Genomic DNA, 26985 nt, shown 5'->3' on the forward strand with positions numbered 1-26985 from the left:
ACTGTAGAGGAGGAAAAGGTTATCAGAGGGCTCATGGTTTCAGAGGTCTGAGTCCATAGAAAGCTAGCTCCATTCCTCAGGGCTGGAGGTGAGGCAGAACATCATGGTGGAAGAGTATGGCAGAGGGAACCAGCTAACATGATGATCAGGAAGCAGAGAGAGTCCACTGGCCAGACACAAATATACACCCAAAGCCACGCCCCAATTCCCACCTCCTCCAGCCACACCCCACCACTCCAGTTACCACTCAGTTAATCCCTATCAGGAGATAAATCACTCATTGGGTTAAGACTCTCACAACCCAATCATTTCTCCTCTGATCCTTTTTGCACTGTCTCACACATGAGCTTTTGGGGGACACCTCACATCCAAACCATAACACTGGGGAAATTCTATAAATTTCTCAAGAAAATTAGCACTTTCCTGAAGCATGAGTCTATGGAGAAAGAATTATCTACCAGCTGCTGTAACACTGCTAAGAAAATGGAGAGCAGAGGGAAACCATGGCTCTAGAACAATAATTGTATGGAATCTGTGGCCCATTTTCCAATCAGCCATTCCCAGGTTTAATTATTAGAACCACCAGCATACTTGAAAAATCACACTGATTTCTTTTAAAAGCACAGGTCATACATTCTATTTGAGAGTCTGTGGAGGGGCCCAGGAATCCATGGGTGTCTATGTACATGTATATGTGCATACACATGTATGTACGTATACTTAATGGAGCTCCCCCAAGTGATCCTAAGGGCAATCCAGCCACCTGTAGTCAGGATGAACTGCACAGAAGCAAATGTAATATAAGGACAGAATCAGATACTTAGACTTTTGTATTCTGTTTCCATTTTTTTGTTTTTAATCATAAATAGCTTACTATATGGAAGGATTTTATGGTAGAATTTTTTCTTAATTTATTCTCACACGCTTAAAGCTACTCAAAAATGTAGAGTTGGAAGATTAAAAGGAAAACTCAAAGTCTTGGCTTTGCCTTGTCCCATAATGACAAATGAAATATATGCATATGTAAAATCCACATTGCAAACTACCCAGTGCAGTGTGGGTAGATAATACACAAGTATAAAGTATTTTAAAACAGATATAATTTGTTTGTGCTAACTTTGCCCCAAATTAAAATACTACATCAGTGGCCAAAATTGCTCTCATTTTACAGATGAGGAATTTCAATAAAATTGTCTAAAGTCAAGTTGGGAAGAGACAGAATATTCAAAACCAGGTCTGTCTCCATGTAAGAGGCTGGCACCCTGGCCACTATACCACTCTCTCTCCCTCTTCCCACATAGGGCTCCTAACTCAGTGACACGTGGGCAAGGTTGAATAGGAAAGAGTCCTGGGCAGAGTCTGGAGGCCCAGGGATGAGTTGTGCTCTGTTTCCTCTAGCTGTGTGGCCTCATCATTCAGCAAGTTTTATAAGCTCCATCCTCTCTCTCTTTCCTTTCATCTGTGCAATGAGGGGAAGACTGCTTGAGTCTGGAGGTCTTTTCCATGTTACAAGTTCTGTGAGTTGAAAGGTAACACGCCGAGGTGCCCTTTCACTTCATGACATATGATCAGTCCAAATGAGAGTTATTTTTTGGCTCTCAGACAGAAGGTCTTCCACTGAGAAATTTGTTTTAAATATGCCTTGTGAAGATGACTAGGAATATTGAAGTTATGATGAAGCACGTTAAGGTTTTCCAAATGCTTTTTAGATGATCATTGAAGAAGTCTTTAGGGGTTTGATCTAGCACCATGTCTGCTGTGTGTTTAAGTAGTTTCTCCAGAATGTTTTGAGATAGCACAAAAATCTCGTCTGGCCATGTGGCCCTTCCTGTTTCTGTTGAGCCCATCTTAGCAGGCAGTTATGGGAGAGATTGATAGGATGCTGGAGCAAACCCCAAGGTGTTTTATAGCATGATCGTGCTTCCCAGGGAGACCAGGAATTTTAATCCCATCAATTTATTAATCTGGAGCTCCCTTTATGTTACATGTTGGCATCGGATCCACAGTTGAGTTTCAGCCTTTGGAGAAGGCTATGAGAAGTGGGTAATGAAAAGAAGGAATTGCTCTGTGCACAGAGTAGACTGGGTAGGTGGTTAGTAGTGATTGTCAATGTGGTTGTGATGGTGTTTGTCTTGCTCTCTGGTTTTGGTGGATGAGAGTCTGCCAAGTAAGATCTTAAAGAGCTTGCCCTTAGATCATAACCATTTATGTTCTAATGGGATTCCCTACTCTGGAAAGCCATGTCCCACTGTGCTTGGCAGGAAAGCAGGAGGCCCCCTGCAAGGTTAAGTGCATGAAAACAAAGCAATGTTTTCCCTCAGGATCAATCTAAATATCATCCTGAGGACTGACAGCTGGACAGGAGATCATGGAAAATGGGACTTTGTTCCTGCTGCCTAGGGTCCTGCCCTTCTCTGTGAGGGTGCATTTTGGAAAAGCCTAGGAAGATGATGAGAGTCCTGGGAAGTGGGAGAAGCTGGCGATGACAGTAGGTCCCTGTCAGGAGGACCGGAAGCCAGTGCCACGTGAACACACAGGATGTTACTAAAGATGGTGGAGTGTGTCTACAGATTTCCCTGATGCAGGAGGAAGTCTCCTTCCAGACGTCCTTTGGACATTGGTGTTTCTTCTTTTGAGAAATGTCTGTTGAATTCTTGTGTTCATTTATTGATTGGGTTGTTGGTTGGTGTTTTTTGAGCTCTTTATATTTCTGGATATTAATTCTCTGTCCAGAGAGTAGCTGGCAAATATTTTTTTCTCCCAATCCGTAGTCTCTCTCTTCATGCTCTTAGTTTTTTGTTTTGTTTTTTGCTGTGCAGAAGTTTTTAAGTTGAATGCCATCCCACTTACTGATTCGTGGTTTTATTTCTTGAGTTTTAGGGGTCTTATTAAAGAAGTTCATGTCTTTGCCTGCATGTTGGAATGTTGACCCTATGTTTTCCTCTAGCTGTTGCAAGGTTTCTGGTCTAATTCCTAAAAAGTCAACTTTGAGTTGACTTTTGTGCAGGGCAAGAGATAGGGAAAGGGGAGACACGGGGAATGATACTGATCAGATTATGTATGTGCATGCACAAATGCGACAATCCCACTATTATGTATGATTATAAGGCACCAATAAAAATCATTAAAAAATTATCCTTTCATTAGTCATTAAGGAAATTGCCAGAATATAAAAACTAAATAAGAGAGGGCAAATAAGTCTGATTTTATATGCCAGTTAAGGAGGAATAGATGCCTAAGGCTATGTTGAGAAAGATTTTGAGCTCAGGCCAAGTTTCTGCAAAAAAAAAAAAAAAAAAAAAAGGAGAGAAAAAAAAAAGAATCCCTGATTCATTCATTATGTCTGCAGTGGATGAAGAGGGATGTGGGAAGTCATATCTCCGTATTTCCCTTCCTGTGATAATCTGTGTACAGCGGCACACACGGTAACAGTGCTCGGGTGGATTGTCCCTTTCCTTATTATTGCATGTGCCTCATAGCGAGGCCTTGGATGGCTAGCACTGAAGTTCTTGAATTTTATTTTTTAGGCCTCAGTATGGTGGCAAGTTCTGTCCGGGCTCTGGCCGTGTTTATCAGCTGTGCAACATGGAGCCCTGTAATAAAAACAGCCTGGATTTTCGAGCCCAGCAATGTGCAGAGTACAACAGCAAACCTTTCCGTGGGTGGTTCTACCAGTGGAAACCCTACACCAAAGTGGAAGGTAACTCAGCCTCTGGGACACGCGCTCACAAATGTCTCCGTGAGAAGGAACAACTGAGAAGCCACCGCTGCCCCTGTAACAGAGCTTCACTGTTCACCCCTCACTCCCCAGACTCGTCCTGGTTCCGTTTCTGTTCACTTCCATAGGTTTTGTTTATTTTTCCACACCTTTTTTTTTTTTTTAAATCCACAGGACACTCCTTGTCTCCCCAATCCGTGAGCCAAAGGATCCATGTGTTTGGTTATGTTTCCAAACTTAGTTTTGACGTTTCAGCAATTTTGTCTCCCAGGGATCTTAATTGAAATTGGTATGAGTTGTCCAGACCCCAAACTCATGAAACCATATATACCCCATAGAGACATTGTCCTCAGTAACTGACAAGTCCGATGATTTCAAGCCCAGGAAGGCCTGTTTGTAGAGAGCATGTGTGTATGTGGGCACCTCCCCCCCAAAAAAAAGCATGAATAAAAATGATCTCTATACTAGATTCTTAGTACTTACGATAACTAAAAGTTATGGCTTGTGTTTTGCTTTTTAAATTAACGTGTTTTTATTTTGGCTGAAGACCAAAGCATTTATTTTAGTTGCAATGTGAGAATTTAATGTGCTTTCTATTGCCTATATAGAATAAGCTGTCACTGTTCTAGTTGTTTTCATTCTGATTTTATATCGACTTGATTTATCAAAACTCACCCATGTTCCCTTGAGAAGATACATGTGAATCCCAAATACCATGAGCAGAAGGTGTGTGGAAGGAGAAGAGACCCAAATTTTCTGACAATTTACGAAGTATTCTTATGCAAAAGCTCAAGATGAACTTATATTAATTGCCCATCGAGGAAATTAATGTAATTAGAGACATCAGCCTAGCAAATAGCACCTCCAAATCAAGGGGGAAGAGGGTGCATCTTTGCTCAGTATCATCTCAGCCATTTCAGGATCATTGATCAAGTTCTGGGTCGTGATTATCCAAAAGCCCAGCTGTAATCACATAGGAACACTCTGAAAGCTGTGTCTTAGGAGAAGTAATGAATGTTGTGAACATTGCTACAGAAAAGAAAAGAGACTACTTATATTACAGACTTTGAAGAGCTACTGAAGAGAAAAGGTTTAAATTTGTCTGAAACTGCTTTGGAGAACGCCATTCAAGGGCTATGATCTCTTGAAATCTCCTTCGAGTTTCTCAGACCTCCCTTGCCAGCCCCTCCAAAGTATCCTTCCTTCATTCCATTCTCTGACACCTTCACCCTGCCAAATTTTTCATAGCTCTTATCAGGGCCTGAATTTATTCTTTTGAATCCAATCAATTTATTATCTTTCTCCCCTGGAGAATTTAGGCTCCACAGAGATGAAGCCTCTGCCCATGTTCAGCATTCTCCTATCTTCAGCATCTATGACTTTAGAAATGAATGAATGAATATTGTCTCTCCCCAATGGAAGTGTGTCCATCCCCAGTGGAAGTGTGTCTGTCCCCTTTGCGAGATGGAAGTTCTTCATCACTAGAGGTGTCCTCCCAGGAAGGATGCTATGTAGCCTGGTGGACCATGGGAGTGGACAGAACAGCTGGGGCTGCTCCTGGTTAGGGATTTGAAAATGTGTCCTCCCTTGGTGGCATACTCTCCTAATCCTGTGTTTCTTATGTAGGGTCCTTCCTCTGGGGCTCCGTGTCCTTCCCTGCTCTTCCCTCTGTTCTTTGCTTTGGCTTCTCGGATATTCCTTGGTCTTTCCCACATTGCAACTGTCTTCAAATACGGTGTTCATGAAACCTGTTGTCTTTTAAATGACTTCTACGTCAAATACATGAAGAGAAAGTAAAACAGATGAATTTTATAACTTGAAAGATGATTTTTTTTTTGATGGCATCAAATTGATAAGCTTCTGCAGCAAAAGAAATGATAAAGGGTATGAAGAGAGAGACTGCAGGATGGGAGAAAATCTCTGCCACTGCTCTGCTGATAGATTAATAATCCAGAATGTATGAAGAACTCAAAGAGTTTAACCCCAAGAAAACAAATAACCAATCAAGAAATGGGCTAAACTAAGCAGATGTTTCTCAAGAGATAAAACACACAGAGTCAACAAATGTATGAAAAAGTGTTCAACCTCTCCAGCAACCAGGAAAACGCAAATTGGAATTACACCACAATTTCATCTCACTCCAGTTAGAATGGCTTTTGGGTTTCGATGTTCTTTTACTAACCCTATTGCAGTTTTCACTAAATAGGGAGCATGCAATCTCACTTATTCTCTCTACAGATGTTTACTGAGCTTTTTTTGTGTAGGAGGTGATCAGTAAGTTGCATGAGAGAGTGTGTGTCATCCACAGCCTCAGGAATCACACTTCCCCAGGGAGAGAGAGAGAAAAGTTAAGGACATCGGGTCTGTCCCTCTTCTTCTTATACTTACATCAGAAGAGACTGACTGTGACTTGAGGGTCTGTGACACTCCTGCCATTGAAGAAGAGCAAGGGAAGACTTTATTTGTAATTGTAAACAGCCCTTGTTCTACATTAGTGAGCTCTCCCAACCCACCCCATCACCTTTTCTCTTTCTGTTTCTAATGGATCAGTTCATAAACTTTCCCAGGAATCTGGCTGGAAAATGTGAGCTTTCTGGAATATGTTAATACTTGGGAATGATAGAGAAAAGAGAGGATGTGTGTCATCCAACTTCCTAATCTCATGTGCAGAAATTAGGAGGCATTAAATCTGATATTTTTTTTTCAAAAATCATAGCTGAGAAACTTAATCCACCCACACATCTACATGTTTCAACCATAATAAATTAATTTCTTTCACATTAACTTTTGACTGTGTCTTTTATTGGGGGTTTTGATGAATCATGACTGTTTGCAATCTATTTACACATTTGTTGTAAAACTGTTGTTAGGGATGTCACTCGGTGTCGCCTACATAAGGTCCCATGTGAGCGATGTCATCTGGAATTCCCAGCCAAAGAGAGCGCTTTCTGTTTGAGAAGTTGACATAGTAACTTCATTCTGATATGATAACATGAGCACCGTAAAAATAATATTTTTTTTCTTTTACCCATGGTCTTAGAAACTTCTGAGGGCCTTCATGAGGTTTTCTGCCTTTAGGAGTCTTTATTTCTCCTCCTTCTTCTTCTTCATGTTATGATTTTGCTCTATGTGTTTTCTGAACATGATTGACAATGTGCTTTTTTTTATGAAGTGCCTAAAAACTTTCCTCTTTACAGATGAAATAAATATCTAAAGTAACCCAGTCCTAAATCAAGGCAATCAAACCATGGCCTGAACTGTTTCTTAAAATCAGTTTCATTGGCACACGACCCATGAAGCCTAGAAGATTCACTATCCAAGAGACTAGCTACACAATCCACCAGTCTTATATGTGGTGACTGTCACCAAGGATAGGCTTTACATGGATTGTTAAATGGTCATTTTTGTGGTGGTTGTAAGCTGGCTATCAAACCCAGGGCCTCACCCATACTGGGCAAGCACTCTACCACTGAGCTCCAGCTTCCCATTCCCTGGATTGTTAAGTGGGGTTCATATTTTTAAAAGCCACATGCCCATGTGGGTCTGCAGATGCACACACATGAAACTGTGCATAACGTCATCTGTTTTGATCATGGTTTGCTGAGTAAATTTAATGGACCTTTTGATGATCAGAGCATTTCCTTGCAATTTTCCCTTGACCGTGTCCACGCTTATCTCTTTGCTTCTAGAGGAAGATCGATGTAAACTGTACTGCAAGGCCGAGAACTTTGAATTTTTCTTTGCAATGTCTGGCAAGGTGAAAGATGGAACTCCTTGCTCCCCCCACAAAAACGACGTTTGTATTGATGGGATTTGTGAAGTAAGTGAACATTCCTGCCTTGGGGGTATGGCCCTGCTGCGTTTCCTCATAGTAAATGGATGCTGTCAGGAGTGTTGTGAGAGATTCTCTGCAGGCAAGGTTTAATTGGGATATGAATGCCACCTCCAGGTTACTGGCTCGATTTCTGCATGTCCCCTATCTAGTCATTTCAGTTTCTCTTTCAGTCCTTTTCCCTATGTGTAGAATAGCCTACTTTCCATAGTGAAGTTTAAAAAAAAGGAGAACATAAATAATGCTAAACTTCTGCATTTTTCTAAGTACATTCACTGCTTTGTTAGAACCTCAAAATATGTTTTTCGAAAGAGAGCTATTTCTTTTCCTTTCTCGCCGGGTGCTCACTCACTCTCCCATTTCAGTTTGACTCTGAGCTCTTTGATCCTCTTAGGGGGAGTGTGTGGATGTAGGTATGCTGTCCAGCTGTCCAGCATTTCGTCCAGTCAGAGCTGGCCTGAAAAATCTCACCTGGAGTTAGTAGTAATTTTATTCCACTTTCACAGGTATAGAGTCTTAGCTAATGCATGTAACCTGCTCCGTTACGTGTCCAATAATGGTGGAGAAAAGATTTGAGAAACTTGACACTGTACTTTTTAATCAATAAATATAGAAAACATGCACCTTCTAGTTATTCTCAGTCACTGAATTTTCTGATTTCATATTTTCTCACTTTTTTAATTTTTTTTTGGTCATAGCCAGTGGGATGTGATCATGAACTTGGCTCTAAAGCAGTTTTGGATGCGTGTGGCGTTTGCAAAGGTGATAATTCGACCTGCAAGTTTTACAAAGGCCTGTACCTCAACCAGCACAAAGCAAATGGTAAGAGATGCTGCTCCTTCTCTGCTGTGGCTGGTGAAGCATGGGTGCAGCTGAACAAGTTCAAGTCACACTGACATAGTACCAGTGCCATGACACACCGAGATGAGAGCTTCTGTCACTCCTGCAGGAACAAGGGAGGGTAGATGGTCTTTAGAGGGGAGTTTTGCCAATGTAGCATATCTCAGGAATGCTTTGAAGGAATGCCGTCCCACTCTGCAGTTTAAATGTGCCAACCAGCTTATCCTAGCCCCCACGAGCATTTGCTAAACAAAGAAACTTACTGTGAAAGTTAGAGGACCTGTGCTCACAGTGGTACCTGAATGTTCAAAGCAATTATCTAAACATCTTGAGTAAAAGTAAACCTTTGATCCCTGTTTTCTGAGGCTCACTGGTAGGGATACATGACTAGGTTTCTTCTGGTGAGATGAAAAAGAACAAGGAGTGTTCTTGAGTTTTGTGGCTTTTGTTGGTGTGTCAGTCAACTCTCTGTCACTGTGACCAAAATACCTGACAAGAACAACTCAGAGGAGGAAAAGTTTATTTTGGCTCATAGTTTCAGAAGTTTGGTCCACGGTCAGCCAACTCCATTACTCAGGGCCCAAGGTGAGGCAAAACATGGTGGAAGTGTAGGGGGTGGGGGGAATCGACTCAGGACATGGCGAACAAGAAGCAGAGAGAGCTCTGCTCACCAGGGACAAAATGTGAATCCCAAAGGCATATACCTCCAGTGGTTTACTTCCTCCAGCCACACCCTATCAGCCTACAGTTAGTACCCTGTTAATCCACATCAGGGGGCTAGGAACAGATGGACGTGTCTCTCAACTGCAAACACCCGCTTGGTAAAACACTGGAAAAGCCAAATGTATTTTCTTCTAATGTTTCTACCACTTGAAAATGAGTTAATTTTTCATTTTGACTTTGAGGAATGAGAACAAATATCAGTTTATGATTCAAAAACTCTGCGGTATAAAGATGGACACCTCTCCTCTGCAGGTGCTTCTAGCTGCCCTTCTCCAATGTGCAGTGTAGACTACAGAAATGTTCTCTTCTTTCCATTTAGAATATTACCCAGTGGTCGTCATTCCAGCGGGAGCCCGAAGCATTGAGATCCAGGAGCTGCAGGTGTCCTCCAGTTATCTTGCTGTTCGAAGCCTCAGTCAAAAGTATTACCTCACAGGGGGCTGGAGCATTGACTGGCCCGGGGACTTCTCCTTTGCTGGGACCACATTTGAATACCAGCGCTCCTTTAATCAGCCGGAACGTCTGTATGCACCAGGACCCACAAATGAGACGCTGGTCTTTGAAGTAAGCCCCTTCTGCTGATTCAGTTCTCAATTCTTCTAGCTGCATTTATAGTGAAGACTCTAATTTGAGCTAGCTCAAAGGACTCCCATCCTTTTGTTTCAAATTTTATTTCCTAATAGGCTAACTTTCAAAGTACAAGGAGGAGCTGGTATGGTGGTGCATGCCTGGAATCCTAGTGACTCTAGGAGGTGAATGAAGCAAGTTCTAGGCCAGCCTCAGCAATTTAGCAAGACCCTGTCTCAAGAATTTTTTAAAAGGGATGGGAGTGCAGGGGACATGGCTTAGTGGGAAAGCACACAATCTCCACTATTGTGGAGGGAAAAAAAGCACAAAGAGGAAATGTCATTTAGCAATTCCATTTTGGAGAAGAGAACAAAAGTCATTGAACTTCCAGGAGAATGTGTTGATTTTCCCATTTTATATGCCAGCCTCTCACCATCATGCTTGGCTTTCCTGAACTCCAAGGAGTACAGCAGGAATACTTTTGAAATTATTCCCCTTGATCTGTGTCTGTCAATTGGATGGTTCATTGTAGTTATCCAAGACACAGGTCAGCTAGCCTGGGAGGAGCAGTAATATAATAGAGAAAATGTTTGCTTGAGTGTCCACAGAGTTTGTCATACTAAACCATCATAATTTTGTAGGTTGTGATTTCCCAAGAACCAAGAGAATTTGAATACATTATTAATGGGTAATAATGACAGTAAAAAACCCAGCCGACATGTCTGCAAATGACCGCAAAATGATTCTGTTTTATGTTTTATGTAGTCCATGTCATCATGTCTCTGAGTTTCCTTTGTTCCCATTGGGAAAACAGGACTGATGGTTTGCTCCCTCAGGCACGTGATTTGCTTCAGCATGCATAGAAATGATATTTGCATATAATGTATGCTTAGGAAACAAGGCATTTATGTTTGTCATTCTGAGCTTCCGTTTCTTACTTGAAAAATGAGGGTGGAAAACCTAAGAGTTTTAGTCAGTGATTGCAACAAAATACTTGTGATAATCAACTTATAAAGAGAAAAGGTTTACTTTGGCTTGTTTACTTTTGGGCCTGTGGTAATGCAGTACTTCATGGTAAGTGCATGGTAGAACTGCTCACCTCCTAGTCACCAGGAGGTAGAAGAGAGAGAAAGAAGAGGATTCTGGTTCTAATATCCCCTTTGAGACATGCCCATGAATGACTGGAAGACTTGCAACTAAGTCTCACCTCTTGGTTTCCACTACTTCCCAATAGCATGCACCAGGGCCAAGCCTGTAACATGGGCCTTGGGGGGACACTTAGCCAAACCAAAGTACTTACCTCACTGATTTGCCAGAAAAATATGGGATTGGGTGTGAAGAAAGGCAGCTATGTCTCCTTGTATTTGAGCATCACGCTAATCAATCTCATGCATTAGTTTATGAATCCCCATTTTACAGATGAGAACATTAAGCCTTAAAGAGATCATGTTATAGGTGGTTATAGGTGGCAATAAGTCCTATGGAAAAAAAATAAGGGTAAGAAAAGGAGATGGAGATTGTTTTTGGATTAGGCAGGATAGATAATTAAGATGGATAATTCTTTGAACATCTAAGTGGCAGGAATGAGGCTTGAACTAAAGTCTTTCTGACTCTGACTCTGTTACCCATGACATTATTTTATACCAAAGATGCTGGAATGGCTCAGCCACCTGGCATAGTAAGATTTTTCTCAACACAAAACTGCTGTGGATGCTCCCTGGGAGGTACAGAAGCATCCAAGAGGTGGGAAATACAGTGAGAAATAGACAGTACTGTTTGGAAATGCCTGCCACCCAGATTTCACAGCACAGTGAGAACATGACCGTGTGTCTTGCCCAACTCAGACATAAAGCTTGATCTAAAAGTTGAACATTAAGAGGATTGCTATCAGGAGTTAGTGTAATGGTTTTTGCTTAAAATTCTCTGTTTCCTCCTTTATGGCTCGGGTATGGTAATTTATTCGGTTAACATATTTGTAATTTCTGTGTCTTTGGTACTGTGGAAAGTGTCATGGTACTCACTTCCATGGGACTTATAGCCTGTGTGTACTCATGGCTGCAGGTGTTTTGTTGAGATAAGTAATCAGTAAAGCAAATTATTAGAGGCAGATTCTCTGTGTCTAATCAGAGGTACCCATATATCTTCCATGCACCATAGGATGGACAATTCTTTGAACAAATACCATGTGACTGTGACATTGATGGTGGCTTTTTGCAGCTCTTGATAGTTCAGTGGGTGAAGCAGTGAAGACAAGTTTCTTACCCTGTATGTGGAAGTTTGGGTGCCGTGTGTGAGTTCTCTGGGGAGAATTTAGATGACATCTTGGAGTTTCACCAATGGATTATTAGATTTGTTAGAAGGTTAGAAAGCAGAAAAGTGAAAATACCCATGAATTAGTCATTGAGTCACTCTGTGTCAGATGCCCTGGGCTTCTGTTGTGTCCCGAATTGATATTAAACCAGGCGTATACTTGTGGATCAGATAGGAAAAAATAACAGGTGCGGTAGTACACACTTGTAATCCCAGTGGCTTGGGAGGCTGAGGCAGGAGGATCATGAGTTAAAAGGCAGCCTCAGCAACTTAATAAGACCCTAAACAACTTAGTGAAAACCTGTCCCAAAATAAAAGAAATAAAAATGGGCTGGGATGTGTTTCAATGGTTAAGTACCCCTGGGTCCACTCCCTAGTGCCAAAAAAGAAAAAAACACCAAGAAGACTAAATCTCCCTGCTATTGAAGGTTGGAGTGTGGGAAAGTACAGTATAGTGTTACACAAGTAAGTACAAAAATGGACACAGGGTTATAGGTGGCAGTAAGTCCTGTGGAAGAGAATAAGGGTAATAAAAGGAAATGGAGATTGTCTTTGGATTCCGCAGCTGGTGGAGAAACGCTCTCTAGGATGAAACTTTAATGCGTAGAATAAGCCAGACAGAGTACAGGACATTCTGGTGGAGGATACAGCTATTATATATAACCCCATGTTGAGAGCTAAAGTTTTAGAACTTTAAAAAATGTCCCATGTAACTGGAATGTGGGGAGAGAGCCCCAGGGTGGGGTGGGGGGTGAGAGGGGAGCCACAGAGAACATTTCATCTGTGGTCAGCAGTTTGTGTTTCATGCTAAGAAGATCAGGATCTCACCAAAGTGAGGGTTTCAAAAACTCACTCTGGCTTCTCTGTAGGTAGGTGGCTGGAGGGGCACCAAGTGAGTTGGGGATAAAAGAAATGGATTCTTCTAGAATTCCAGGAAAGAATCGCACAAAGCTGAAACTGAGACCGTAACTGAGGAAGTGGACCTGTTTGTAGATTATTTTGAATTGAGAGCAGAACGTCCTTGGAAAGGTTATTAGGGACGGGTGGGCGGTGAGCTCAGGGAGAGGGTTAAAGGGATGGTCTCGGGCTTCTTCCTTGAGACTTTGGTGGGAGCTCTGACCAGTTGCACGGATCTGGAGGATGCCTGCAAACAGGGTTGGGGAGGAGAAGTTCCGTTCTGGCCACTTTATATTCCACCTGTGTCTTTGATATTCAAGAGTAGCTAGCAATAACACGTCCTCCATGTGTTTGCAGTACATCAAAGCAGCCTTGGAATGAACGCATGAATTGGTTCCTGAAAACACCTAAAGTAACAGTCGTGTATCATTCATTAACTGAGTGGAGCACTTAGGTTCCAGTTTTCTTTGATAAGCTGCCTCTTGGGAGTAGCCAAATAATCACCACTGCCAAGAACAGTTCTTGCAAGGAAACTGCTGAACCCTGGTTGGCATCACCAGTGAAGGGGAACGTACACCTGGCGTGGCAGCCGGGCTCAGCTGGGAATGGGACCCTCACGGGCATGGCGGGACTTGGTATGCAGAGGCCCATCTCTTAGCACCTTGGCTTCTCATAGTTCATTTCCCCCCTGCACCTGCATGTGCATAGAGAGGAGTGGATCCACCATCCTAGGTGTCTTTCTATTCCTGCTCCAACTACACGTGTTTTCTTCCAGATTTTAAGATGTTTAAAATCGGTGTCTGTGTCCTGTACTCAAAAGCTGTGCAAAGTCATTTTTTCAATATACATTCCAAGTGGTCCGCTGATCTCCAGAGGCAACCAGGGATACCCAGTTGCAAGACCACGCGGTCTGTTCTTCAGATTTCAAAACCCCCGCTTTCCCTACAATGTCAAGGATACTTGACAGGGTTGGAGATGTTGCTTTTGGAGCACAGGGCTGCCCCGTGAAGGGTCGCTCTCCACCTGGTAGGAATGGAACAGCACCAGCCTTAAGCCTTTACCTTGGAAACTGAGTAGAAGGCAAATCACTCTCTCTCTCTCTCTCTCACACACACACACACACACACTCATCCATAGGTAACTTTAGACCCAAAGATTAAGAGCACCTTGACCCCACCCTTAACCCTGAGCAGCTAATGTAAGCCCAGCAAGTTTCTTAATCTCTGTGCTGTCCACCTTTATAAAAGGACCAAATAACACTTGATACTGTGGCATTATATCTAAATGGCCCTTATGCTTAATTAAGGATAATGTAAGATAAGCTCAGGGCCTGCCAAGCTCAGAGCATATAATGTCTAGCAATATCATCACTATTTGCCTCTGAGCACATCACATATATATTAAACACAAATAAAAATCTATAACTAACTCTCAGGCTATAGTTAGCCAGCTGGAGCTGGTGATCACAGACTCAATCGAGCTCCCAGATCCTATGAGATTATACCAGTGCTTTAATATCAGGCAATTTTTTGTAAAAAAAAAAAAAATGGATTTCTAAATCTCTTAAGGAAAATTTTTGGACCCAGCAAATATCTGAGTTTGCAAATGCAGCTGTGGACCATGATCATGAGTTACCATGGTCCTCCAGACTCGAGATACTAGGTCCTGGGGCTTTAGCCTGCGTGGTAGAAGATCCCTGAAGATCTCTCCACACTGATCAGAGGTTGTCACTGAGGGTACTCTTCTGTCCCTCCCAGTTCTTCATTTGACAGGGAGGGAGCAGGAATTCCAAATCATACTGGACTAAGGCCAGAGTAATGTGGGGTACAAGAAGGACTCTGGCCCTTAAAATTACACTTTAATTAAACCAAAGGCATAAGATTTGACTCCCCAGTTAAAGATTTGTTGATATTTTTAAAAAAAATTTTCTGGGGTCTTTCCACCGCCCTTCTCTCTTTTTTTAATCAAGCATCTGAACAGCAAATTTCTTTCCCTTCTGAGAAATGCATTTAGCTTGAAAGGCATCAGTGTCAGAGCCACACGGCTTCCCTGGTGGTGCCAAGAGGTCTTTGATCTATCACTAAGCAAATGTACACAGACTGAGTTCTGGGGCTGGGGGGTGGTGGGAGAAATTTAAAAAAAAAAAATCCTGACTCAGGAAGCGGGGCTAGAAGCCTCTCACGGCCTCTGCCACCGGCAATCAGGACAAAGTGCAATCACTCCTGATGAGGAATAGGTTTTCTGCAACTTTGTGACAAGCAGCCATTTTTTTGTTGTTTCTCTCTCTGGTTTTGTTCATAAACACAAAACCCTTCCCATGTTCCCCAGCTCTGTTTGTAATCTAAGCTTTGCTGTTAAACATATATTCTCTGCAGAAACAAAAAAACACAACAGAGAATAAGACAAGAAATGATGGCGCGTGCCAAGCAGGGTGACTGAGCTCCTTACTTTCATCTTTAAAACCCAAAATGTCCCCTTGTTGCCTGTGTGGACCAAATTCAACAACTGACTTGTTGTCACTGGGGGTATCCCAGCTTGGGGCTGAGCCTCTTTGTGCCTTCTTTAAGCGCAGCTCCGAGCATTGTTCGGCTGCACATTTAGCCCTGACAAAAGCTGAACCTTTGAGTTGTTCCCTGGGTGCAAGATCTCATCCCCAGCCCTTTTTATTTTTCATTTAGAGACAGAGTCTCATTAAGTTGTTTAGGAACTCACTAAGTTGCTGAGGCTGGCCTTGAACTTGCCATTCTCCTGCCTTAGCCTCCTGAGCCACTGGGATTACAGGTATGGGCCAGTACACCCGGCTCAGACATATATATATATTTTACTGTATGTAAATACAAGAAGATCGAGCTAGAATAATATCTGTAATAATATAGAATTTTAGTTTCACTGTGGGGGAGTAAGGTCACATCTGCTTGGCTATTGTTTTCCAAAGTCTTTTATGTGCTCATTCAGATTCAATGAAAGCTTAAATGAGTGTCCTTGAAATGTGAACTGTCAGAAAACTATGTGGGTAGAAACTTGCATGATTAATTAGACATGCCTTATTTGTATTTTTAAAGGATTTATGGTTTCATTCAAAAGTTACAAGTACATTTGAAGGTTAAAAAAAATCAACTCCAGTAACCTCGTATTATGTCTATTTTATCTTTTAAAAGCATTTGGGTTAATAGCTTTAATATTTAAATTATACTTTATTATTCTCAGGAGAACATCAAATTTCTGGTCAGTTTTAATCACATGCTTATATCTCTCCAAAGTTGATAGAGCATAGTTACTTCAGAAACTTAAAATTACAATAAGTAATGAATTGCATTTTTCCAAAACTAGACCATATCTTGATATCCAAGTGACCCATGACTTGATTCTTTAAAGGAAGTTAAATAAAGTTCATATGCCTCTCCATACAGCAACTATCAATTGAACCAAAATGAATACTTTGGGAGCCAAAAAAACGCTCACTCCAATATAAAAAATGTCGAATATGTTTTACAATCCTGTGGGACGCTGAAATCAGAGTGTGGGAACTTACCAAAATGGAAAATGCTATTCCATCCACACAAAGTATAAGTCTACAAACAAAAGCACTTTCTCTTTGGCCACTTAAAATTACTGCATATTCACTAAGTTCTCATTATAGTGTAAAATTCAGCACCAGAGTGTTTGCCAAGGCACACAAGGGTTCCACTGTGAGGGTCAGACTCCTCTTTCACTTATATGGGCGGCAGCATATCCTTCCATTATCTTAGCTAATTTCTATTTTCAACTACCTCAAGACTTATTGATTTAGTAATTAATATTAAAGAAATTTTCTTCTCTTGTTCCTCTTGATGTCTGATAAAAAGAAATGAACCAGAAGTGGGGTACCCATTGGACAGACCTGTGCCAGATAAGAAGTACCAATGGTTAAGATACAAATCCTGGCAGTCAAACTTTATGGTCTCAAGTCTAAAGTAGGTTCAGAGCCAACCTTGGTACATGGGCCCTATTCTTTCTGGAAGCATAGTGGGTTAGACAGGGACCATAGTTGGCAATGTGACTCACAGCCACTGTGTGGGTTTGGATGAATCACATAGATTACTTGGGTCCTCCGTCCCTCATTTGGGAGGTGACTTCTTCGGGATGACCAGAAGCCTTCCACTGTGTCCTGTAGTGGTGTGGTACCAGTAACCCTGTGTTATTAGACAATGGCTTCATTGTAGCTTTCACAGCCAACATAGTATCTAGAACATTACAGAACACACATGCACACACAGTAAATGACTCCCAATGATCAAATGTATTCACTTAAAAAGTGAAACCTTGCTGGGTATAGTGGCGCACACCTGTAATCCCAGCAGCTCAGGAGACTGAGGCAGGAGGATTGCAAGTTCAAGACCAGCCTCAGCAACTTAGTGAGGCCCTAAGCAATTTAGTGAGAACTTGTCTCTAAATAAAATATATAAAAGGGCTGAGGATGTGGCTCAGGGAGTGGTTAAGTTCCCCCTGGGTTCAATTGCTGGTGCCAAAAAAAAAAAAGTGAAACCTTCTTTCAAATTGAAAAATATTACATTGAGGCTAAATAAATAAATAAATGAGAGGAGAACTTCTGCTGTGAAAGTTGGGAGCCAAGGGACCAGAACTTGTGTCCTCTGAAGATCCCTGGATGTCTACAGTACATGTTTTAAAAACCACTGTGTTTTATCATTTCTTAGGACTGGCCTCAGAACCATACAGTTTAAAGTTAAGTACAGTGAAGAGCATGTGTAAAGTAATGAAACTGGATCCCCTTCAATGCATTTGAGGAATTGGTGTGTTTCCTGAAAATATTCGCCTTGCCCAGTCCGTGTGAATAATTCCCCCACAGGAGGCTGCCGACCTGCTGGTTCACAGAAGGCTCACCTCAATCCGAGAGGCGGTTTTGCCTTCCTGGGATGGTGGGTTCACCAGATCATTACACATACTCCTGGGTGTTTTCAGTGCAGAGCAGAGTAATGCAATCCTGGGAGTAATTGACTGCTGTCAGGTAACCCCAAGACATAAGGGCATGGCCTGACACCAAATAAAAGTTATCTTCTGCTTCTGGTTATTTTTATATGTCAAAACTTTATAGGATGTCTAAGCTCAATGTTTAAATGAAATGGGAAACAGACTTTCACTTTTATCCCTAAGTCACGAGCCAGTCTGACTTTATAATGCGGTCTCTATTAGAGACAGTCCTTCTCCCTGGGCTCTTGCGCTGATGGACTCAACCCTGGCAGCAGGTGATGTCAGTTTAAACAGTGCTGACCTCACTGATTTTCTCGGTGGCCAGGGGACATTCCTCAGGGTAATCAAGGATTTGTCTGATTGTTTTAGGCCCTAGAATTTTTAGGCATTATTTAAGCCCATCAATCACATTTCTATTTTGAAATGTACACACACGTACGTATAAATGACACATTTCTTCATTGCTCAGGGAAAAAACCAGTCACATACACACATGCTCCAGCACAAGAAGAAATAAACATTAATTTGGCAACTATATGCTCTCTGAGATCTCTGTAGATACGATTTTCACAAACTAGACAATTTCCATCTATTTCGACTTATTCTCTACAACAGAAGTCTGGCATAAAGATTAAAAAAAATCTAATTGGACTTAAAAAATATCTAAGTGTTAGTCATCTGAAAGATTAAAAAGTGAGCTTATATTTTGATAGTGTTTAGGATATTATGGGTCAGAAGTTCCTGTACTATGTTTATTTTATTGGGCTTGGGAACAAGAATTAATGTGTGTTAATTCTGCACTCCCCAAAAGCCTAGCCTAGTGTGTACTGGGGAAACAAGGCTTTAGAGTTACATTTTTAAGTGGTGGAAGTGTGCACACTGAGAACCAGAGTTGAAATATAAACGACTTGGTTGCAAATACTCATTTTTTTCTGAAGTAGACATACATGCTGGGCTTTGTGTGTGGGGCTAAAACTTAGCATTTTTCCATTTTGAGGTTTACATGGAGGGAATTTAAGGTCACTCCCTTTGTGCTTTGTTTAAGCACTGTGGAAAAGGTTGTTCACTATACACAATTTTAGGCCTTGGCACTAAGGATTCTCATGCAAAACGTCTTATATTTTGAGATCAGCTAAGGTGTCCCTTTAGAGATGACACATGGTTTCGAAGTGTCTGAAGACCAGCTTTCTTGCCACCTCTCCTCCACCCTCCATCCGTGTCGGTCTCTCTGTCTCATACACGTGCACACACAACAGCGAGTGAGTCATCTTCTGTATCAAAGTGTCAAGCAGCTGGAGGGGACATGAGGAACTCCGCTGTGAGTGTTTCATTATTAAGTGACTTCATCCCCATCTGAGGACGACATGACAACACACGTTGCTAGTCTGCAGCTGAAATCTGATCCTCCGTGTTTTTACAGTGATGCTTTTTAAAAATGTCTTTAAAAGGTTCTCCTTTATTTGCCCCCCCCCCCCCATTTTTTTTTAATTCCGCCTTGTTAAGCAGCAGAAGGGAGTCATTAACTCTTCGAAAGCCCCTTCGTATTTGATCGTGCACCGAGGGAGAATCCTGCAGCTGAAACACGCCGGGGCTGTCCCAAGGACAGTAAGTGAGAAATAGGTTAACCCCGGGCTAGTTTCGAGGCAGGAAAAGACATCTAAAGAAAATTACTATAATAAACAACTTCCTCCACTCTTTGGCAAAAGATGATGATGGGGTGGCGGGGGACCAGGTGGACAGGCACATTGATCAATGAGATGATAGTGTGTGAGCGCCGTTGACAAAGTATTAATTACCTTCTGGTCCAGCCCCTTCCTCGTGACCCTGACGGCTGAATCCTCCCCGGGGTAAAGGGGATGAGTGACGATGTACCTCCAGATTAAATCAGTGCAGGGAGAGGAGTTTAGCCAAGCAGCGTGGCCTGAGTGAGGACGCGAAACACAAAAGAGTCCAGGAGGTGGGGAGAATTAATTCGGAACAGATGACATAAAACTCAGATGCGAGAGGACGATTCCCAGGTCCTCTGGCCACGCACATCATCTGTCTGGAGGTGGCCGTTTGCTGTTTGAAGCAGGGGCCTCTGGTGAATTTGTGGCAGATACCCCTGCGCTGGGCTGGAGGATGCTATTTATTTCTGTTTGCTACACTTTGAGGAATGCTGATGAGCTGACCTAGAGCCGTGGGGGAGCTTCAGTGCATCAGCCCACACCTTTGAAGCAGCCTCACAGACGCATTTCCAAGTCCCCGGCCAGGGTCTCTGTTGCCCTCTCTTGTCAAAGCCGACTCACTCACACCTAATAGCCACGATGATACCTGGTCACGTTCTTCAAGCTTCACAAAAGCAAGAAGGCAAAAAGAACTGGATGCCTTTTAACCTCACGGGACATGAATTTGGGCACCGCAAAACGGCTCCTCCTTGTGACATGTAAGGTGGCGCAATCTTGAGACTGATCAAGGAAGGACCAACCAGTAGAGTCTGTTATATTGCAATTGTTCAAATAGCGATTAAATAAAACAAAAAGGCGGGGGGTGGGAGGGGAATGGATAGAGGAGATTAAGAATCCTGTTTAAATTAGGTAATAGCATGTTCAAGAAGTAAAAATTTCAGGGCTGACTCCCATATCACAAAGTAATGTTTTAGCTGGCTGTTGAATCCCAGAGATAAAATTCTTTCCAAAAGTTAATACAGTTTAAAATTTAAAATTAGAATCCTGGCCACCAACGCAGTGTTTGGGAGGCATTGTTGTGAGCATTAAGATGTCAGGGTTTGTAGTTAGATATCACCAGGGAGCTGAATCCAGTGCCACTTCCTACCAGCTCTGAGACCTTGGGCTTTGGTTTATTTACCTACACTCTACTAGAATATTAATAGAGCCTTTTTATAATACCAATATCAATTTTAAAAGAGAACGTATTTTACAATGCTTTGCCTGGCATACAAGAAGCCTTCAATAAGTATTGCTCTTGTTATTTTTAAAGCAATAAAATATATTATGGAAGATTTAAAAAACAAAACAGGTTTTCCTAGCATGCATTAAATAAAATTAAAAGTGGAAGCAAAAGAAAAAGAAGTTAATTACCCAAGATTACTCCAAGTGTCCTGGGTTTTAAATTTGTGTGCCCCAGGCAGAAAAGACATCACTGCCTCCCCCCTCCTTTAGAAGGCAGTTGGTAGATCCCAGCCTCCTCTGTGGTTTTCCAACTTAAGAAGCTGTAAATTTTATAACTCTGCACCCTGCGGTCAAAAGCTGCTGAGTGTTGTGTCTGAAGTCAGGTGGTTTGTGTGTTAAAGGTAGACATTAAACAGTTCTTTTGAGGACCTGGAAGCATTTAAGGAGGTTACTTGCCAGCTGTAAATTAGAGACCCAATGCCAGTTGGCTGGAAAATTCTTTAGATTAAATCCAGTTAAGTAGACTGAATCACTGGCAGTCTTTCCAGATTTGTGCATTTAACAGCTTGGCTACACAGTCTGACGTGCAGCCTGGGATGGTCAGAGTGGCATCATTGTGACGTCATGCCATGACAGCAGGATGGGTGCTCCTGGGACCCCGAGTGCTCTTGACAAGGTCTCTTAAAGGCTTTAAAAATATTCATAGGTGATGGGTATTCATTTTCAAATTATGTCCTGTGTGAGGTGCATTCTCCAAAACTCTTAGAAGTTGGACTCTCAGCCGTGTGCTAGTGCACACCTCTGCTAGCTCCTCCTGGTTCCCAGTGGAGGTGCTGTCTGTAGTTAAAACGATGGTCACACTGATGTACTTAGGTGTAAACCAGGCCAGCAAATTGGAGCATATGGTCTCCATCCATGAAGGCAAGGAGAAGTTATTATTAGACCAAAGGGTCATTTAGAATTTGAAAAAAATGACTCATTGACTCAAAATCCACATGAGGAGATCCCAGATTCTAAGTTTGGTAGAACTGGTTTTGTGGCCTTGGAACCTACAGAGTCGCAGGTGACCTTGTGCTCAGAAGGGCCCTAGATTTGCTTTAATGCTCTGCTAAAGGTCTTGAATTTTCATTTTGCATTGGATCCATAAATGATTGGTCATTTTTCCTGAGGGTGAGACTGATTTCTCTAATAAAATGATGTCTCTCTGAGAACAGGAGAGACCCACAGAGATTTTTTTCAGCTGGGCAGGTAGCCGGTGTCCCAGGGATTGTAAGCCTGACATAGAAGATAGGAGGCAACTGCTCTGTTCTGTCCCTAGTCCTTCCTCCTTAATAATACAGAATAAGGAGAAGGGCAGAGAAGAGAACTCGTCCTGAGAAGAGAATAATACTGTGTGATAATTGCATGTGCTCAGACCTTTTATACATCTGGCCTCCTTGCCTATCTGCTTGAGCTCTGACTTCCTTTAAGAGGCCTTGGTGAACTGATGTCATAGTAAATTCTCAAGTGAGCTTGCTCCTGGTCTTTACAGATATTGTCTCCGAGCCCAAATGACCACACAGCTCTGCCTGTGAATGGATAGCTCCATAGACTCTGAAGTCAAGCCTTGAGTCCCTTGATGTTGTAAAGCTGAGTGGCTTTTATTTACGAATGCACTCACTGAAGGCACCGTTATATTTAAGAATAGCAAATGTGCTATACATGCCAGTGGCTATAAAGCTGTAATGGAACACACACACACGCAGGCATCCAGCTACCACGTGTTTTATGAGTTGCTAATTTAAAGTTGCCCGTTCCTGTGAACATTTACAGCACCTTGTGCCGTTTCTCATCTTGCTCTGGCTAGATACATAGGTGCCTTATAACCTTGATAATAGGAAATGACTCATTCCCCCTGTTGCCTTCAGATTTTTCTGTTCAGTGCTATTCTTACTTTTAGCTCAAGTATTTCATTTTCCTGAGGCTCCTTTCATATTTCCATTTTAATTTGGGGGAAAGGGTGGTGGGAAACACCATCTGATGGTTCTTTGTGGGGAATAGAAAGCCTCAGAGAAAACAGAAGCTCTTTTTTGGTTGCTTTGCAGCTTCTTGGCCAGAGTATCAACAAGATGGTTTGTTTATGGCAACCAAGCTGCTTTAGGTGGCTGTGTGACTTCAGGTGTCCCTGTGATGCAACCCTGCAGCTTCACAAAAGTGTTGGATTTCCAGCCCACGCGGGTTCTATAGCTCTATGCTTTGAACCTGTTAATTAACTGTCACTGAATTGATCTTACACGCAGGCCTGCCCCATCTCCTCCACTGGAGGATATCACCTCCCTTCCTTCCTGGAGTGCTATTTTTAGTTCCCTGACTGTGGAAGTCAGAGGAGACATGACGGTGGCTTAGGTCAGGACAGGGACAGTAATAGGAGAGGTGATATGAAGTGTCTTGAAAGTGTAGATAACCCCGTGTCCTGGCCTGTTAAATGAGGGTTATGAGAAAACAGAGAAGTGTTGAGAGCCACAGCCGAAGGGGCCCCAGCAAACTTCCAGCTGCTGGCTGATGATTGGCTCACAGCGGCCCCAGCAACATCTAGCTGATTGGCTCCTCTGCGGTGATGCTCATTGGGCTGTTTCCCTGCCCTTTCAGACCACGGATCTGCTCATTGGGGGACTTTTTTGGCTCCGCCCACGTGACCCAGCCAATCGGCCTCAAGAGCAGGAGGATTGTGGGAGGTGGAGAGAAGCTTGTGTGGGAGAGAGAGGCTTGTGGAAAGCCTGTGGTGGCAGTTGAGGCTCTGAGGGTTTTTCCTGAGAGGCTGTTTTGTTTGGCATGTGTGGTTCTAAAAATAAAGTTAACCACATTTGGTTAATGGCCTCCATATTGGCCTAAACATTTAGAAGAATTGGCGGTCATTTAATGGATGAGGAGACTGAGGAAGGGAACAGCCTTTCTGGGGCCAGAGGAGATGATGATTTCAGTGTTGGACTTGGATGTACCTTTTAAACATTCAGGAACAGATGCCAGGTAGGCAGTCAAATAGGTTAATGGGAGGTTAGAGGCCAGGTTCATATTCAGCTGTGCAGCCAATATGGCGGCCATTAACCAAATGTGGTTAACTTAAACTTATTGAAGTTTGAAGGTCACTTTGACAATGAATAGAGAAGAGATAAGGAGGATTCAGCAAATGAGACTGGTAATGAAGGTAAATGAAGTTAGGGGTAAAAAGTAGGGGTTTGTGGTTAGAGAAAAAAAAGGGAAGTGATCAACTGTGTCCAATGTTGGTAATTGGTGAGTAAGACAAGGACTGTCAACTACCTGGTTATGACAAGGTGCCCTTGAAAGAGCAGTTTCAGTGATGTGGTTGAGAGGAAGATCATAACAGGTGGTTGAGGAGACGAGAAGGCAGACAGTAAAAACAACTCTTGGAGAATTTTTTTTGTTATAAAGGGAAACAAACAGATGCTTTCATCTTCAGTCTGATTTTTCTCTTAAATGCATCTTGCAACATGTTCACAGCATGTTTTTGCAGTGAAACCACATGCCATGTATTCAGGCTCTAAAACGTGAAAGTAGTACATATTGTAAGTACTTGTTGAAACTTTACTAAGCCATTCAGGGACTTAGATATTCTGGTAAATCACCAGAATATCTAAGTCCCTGAAGCTCAAAAGGCAAGAACTCCCTTTTTTATAGTTTCTTTGCATTTCCATTGAGGATCCATCCCCCTATGTCAGTAGAAACCAGAATATAGCTTGGTTGGGGGCCTGGGTGGTCTAGAAAGTGGAGATGGGTAAGTAAAATTCTTTCTATGCAGTGCTGACACTTTCTCTCCTGTATGTCCATGTGTGATGTGGTTCCACTGCAGAGTAGCATGGTCCTGCCTCAGGGTACATGGCTTTCTGTTGGTCTCACACAACTCACCTGCATTTTATTGCCCTATATGTAGATGTGATACACCACATTATTTTCTTCTCTACAAGATCTCTGCATTTTTGTTGCACAAAGAAAATGACAACCATAAGTATCAGATTTGGAATATACTTTCATGAAGGAGAAATTGAGTTGAAATATCAGGGAGCACCAGGATTATCTTCTGAATGCCCCCAATGCTACTTTGAGGGTGAATAAAACTCTAAAGTGCGTGCATTTATACCACATGAAAACATTAACAGAAACCCTAGAAATTCTGGATAAGGGAAGCTCATTATTTATTCAAGTTGTGTGAATGCAAGTCGAACACATGATTCCAAGAACAACTGTATGGCTTAGCTGCAAAAATAGGAAGAGCAAAGATTATAAAGTTCTTCAAAACTAAAAGACCCCAGGGACTTTGATTTTTAAAAGATTTTCATGGGCAGCTGGTGAGTATCGGACATTGTTCTTTTTAATGGTGCTACCTCTTGTGTGGTTTTAGATTTTGTTTCAATTGGGGTGAGGGAAACACAGGTCCATCATGTTGGTTGTTTCTGGGTGGCACCTGGATTTGTTTTGTTGCCTTACAAGTGATGTCCACACCATGGAATCTTAAGTATCAACCATAATGTTCCTGGAAACTCTTAAGCTAATAGCAAAGTGGAAATCATTTGGTGGCATCCTAAAAAGTAAACTGGTACAGTGGAGGTCCTTGAAAAGCCACCACCCAACCAACTTTAATTGAGGTGGGATCCCACCAGACGGAGATAGAGCCAGAGGTTCCTATTTTTAACTCGTAGTAGGCTTTGCCTCTTGGGCATGCATGCCCAGTTCTGGTGGTAAAGGATCTTCCACAAGACTGATGGAGCTGGAGAAAGCTAGTTATTTATATTCATGCTTTGAGCTTGGAAGGAAAAAGAAAGGAGTAGTTAAGAAAAAAGGGCATCAAGAAAAGGGCTTTTGCCTACATCAAAACCAAGGTGATCTATTGCATTGTTGAGGCACATTTTGGGGAGGTTTTATTTAGGCTCATCCTCTAGTGACTTGTGTGATCTTGCACATATCCTCATTTTATTCAGTGGAAAAATGGGAAGTTGCATTATAGAGTTGTTGGAGGAATGTTCTGAGATAATGCATAGGAAAAAGTCCCTCAGAGTATATGACACCCAAGAAGTGCCTGAAAGAGATTGCTCTCATCCCCATAGTCAGACCTTAGGGGATCAGATTCACCCCGAGTCCTTGCGTTTTTGAGACTCAATCCATTCCAGTCTACATATTACCAAACCAACTCTGGCTTTCTTTTTTCTGTACCTACGGGGATTAGGACACAGTTAACAGACACATTATTTGGGGGCAAGTTCTTTTTGAAAACCGTTGGAAACTCATTTGGATTCTAGAGTCGATGCTAGGCAACTCTAAGTGGGGTATCCTTTAGGCTTGGGGGTACTTTTCCTGCGCTCACCTGCTACTGACAGTCAGGAAAGAGCTTATAACTAACATCCCAAGATACATCATAAAAATGAATATGTGTCGGTGCCACTTCATCCTGCTCATCTGTGGGGAACCACTGAGCAGGTGTGGACCGTGCCAGACCTTCAAGTTTAAGTAGGGTAGAAACCTGACTCTATAATTTTTCTTCATTTGAATGTAAAAACTGTATGTATGTGTGTTTATATATATACATTTTTTTATCAATTAGTATACCTGGAGTTAAAGATTGTGCACTTATGGTAAATAGCAAATTGTGCTTTGAATATTAGCATCTATCTAAATCATAGTTTGATTTTATGAAAGATCGTTTTTTAAAGGGAAACCTTTAAATCGACATAAAACATTCTTGGGAACAATGAAGCAAATTGACTTTAAGCTCAAAATGACTTGCAAATAGCTTTAAGATGTTTAGCAAGATTTCTAGAATGCCAGGGTCTGACTTGTATTTTGACCTCTGATTTTTATCTCACACTGTCCCCAGATTCTGATGCAAGGCAAAAACCCAGGGATAGCTTGGAAGTATGCACTTCCCAAGGCCGCAAATGGAACTCAGCCAGCCACAAAAAGACACCAGCACACCTGGAGTACTGTGCCGTCGGATTGTTCCGTCTCCTGTGGTGGAGGTAGACCACTTCCTGATTCCATCTTCCAAGCCTGTCTCCTCTGAGAACCGAGTGCTTCTCTCCAAGACTCTTTAACAATGCCTGGTTTAAATAAGTCACCCAACAACTGTCTTCCAGGGGAACCATCACTGTGAAACATAAATATTGTACTATTGGAGAAATTTCCTATGTAGAAAAGAACAAATGCTCACAAAGTTCAAATCGCTCACCACCAAAGCTCAAAAATTACAT

The 26985-nt window shown here is 42.1% G+C and overlaps 1 protein-coding gene across 2 annotated transcripts in view; it reads left to right on the forward strand.

The window, feature by feature from the left end:
* The window catches only part of Adamts18 (ADAM metallopeptidase with thrombospondin type 1 motif 18), a 135133-nt gene that overhangs the window by 79695 nt on the left and 28453 nt on the right, over positions 1 to 26985 (forward strand). For both annotated transcript variants that reach the window (XM_048792356.1, XM_048792355.1), the window contains exons 11-15: positions 3528 to 3700; positions 7408 to 7538; positions 8249 to 8372; positions 9433 to 9677; positions 26613 to 26754. In XM_048792356.1, the coding sequence (XP_048648313.1) occupies positions 3528 to 3700; positions 7408 to 7538; positions 8249 to 8372; positions 9433 to 9677; positions 26613 to 26754 (815 nt within the window). The remainder of the gene's footprint in view (positions 1 to 3527; positions 3701 to 7407; positions 7539 to 8248; positions 8373 to 9432; positions 9678 to 26612; positions 26755 to 26985) is intronic.

The sequence above is a fragment of the Marmota marmota genome, unplaced genomic scaffold, assembly GCF_001458135.2.
Source record: "Marmota marmota marmota unplaced genomic scaffold, marMar, whole genome shotgun sequence".
NCBI lineage: Eukaryota > Metazoa > Chordata > Mammalia > Rodentia > Sciuridae > Marmota > Marmota marmota.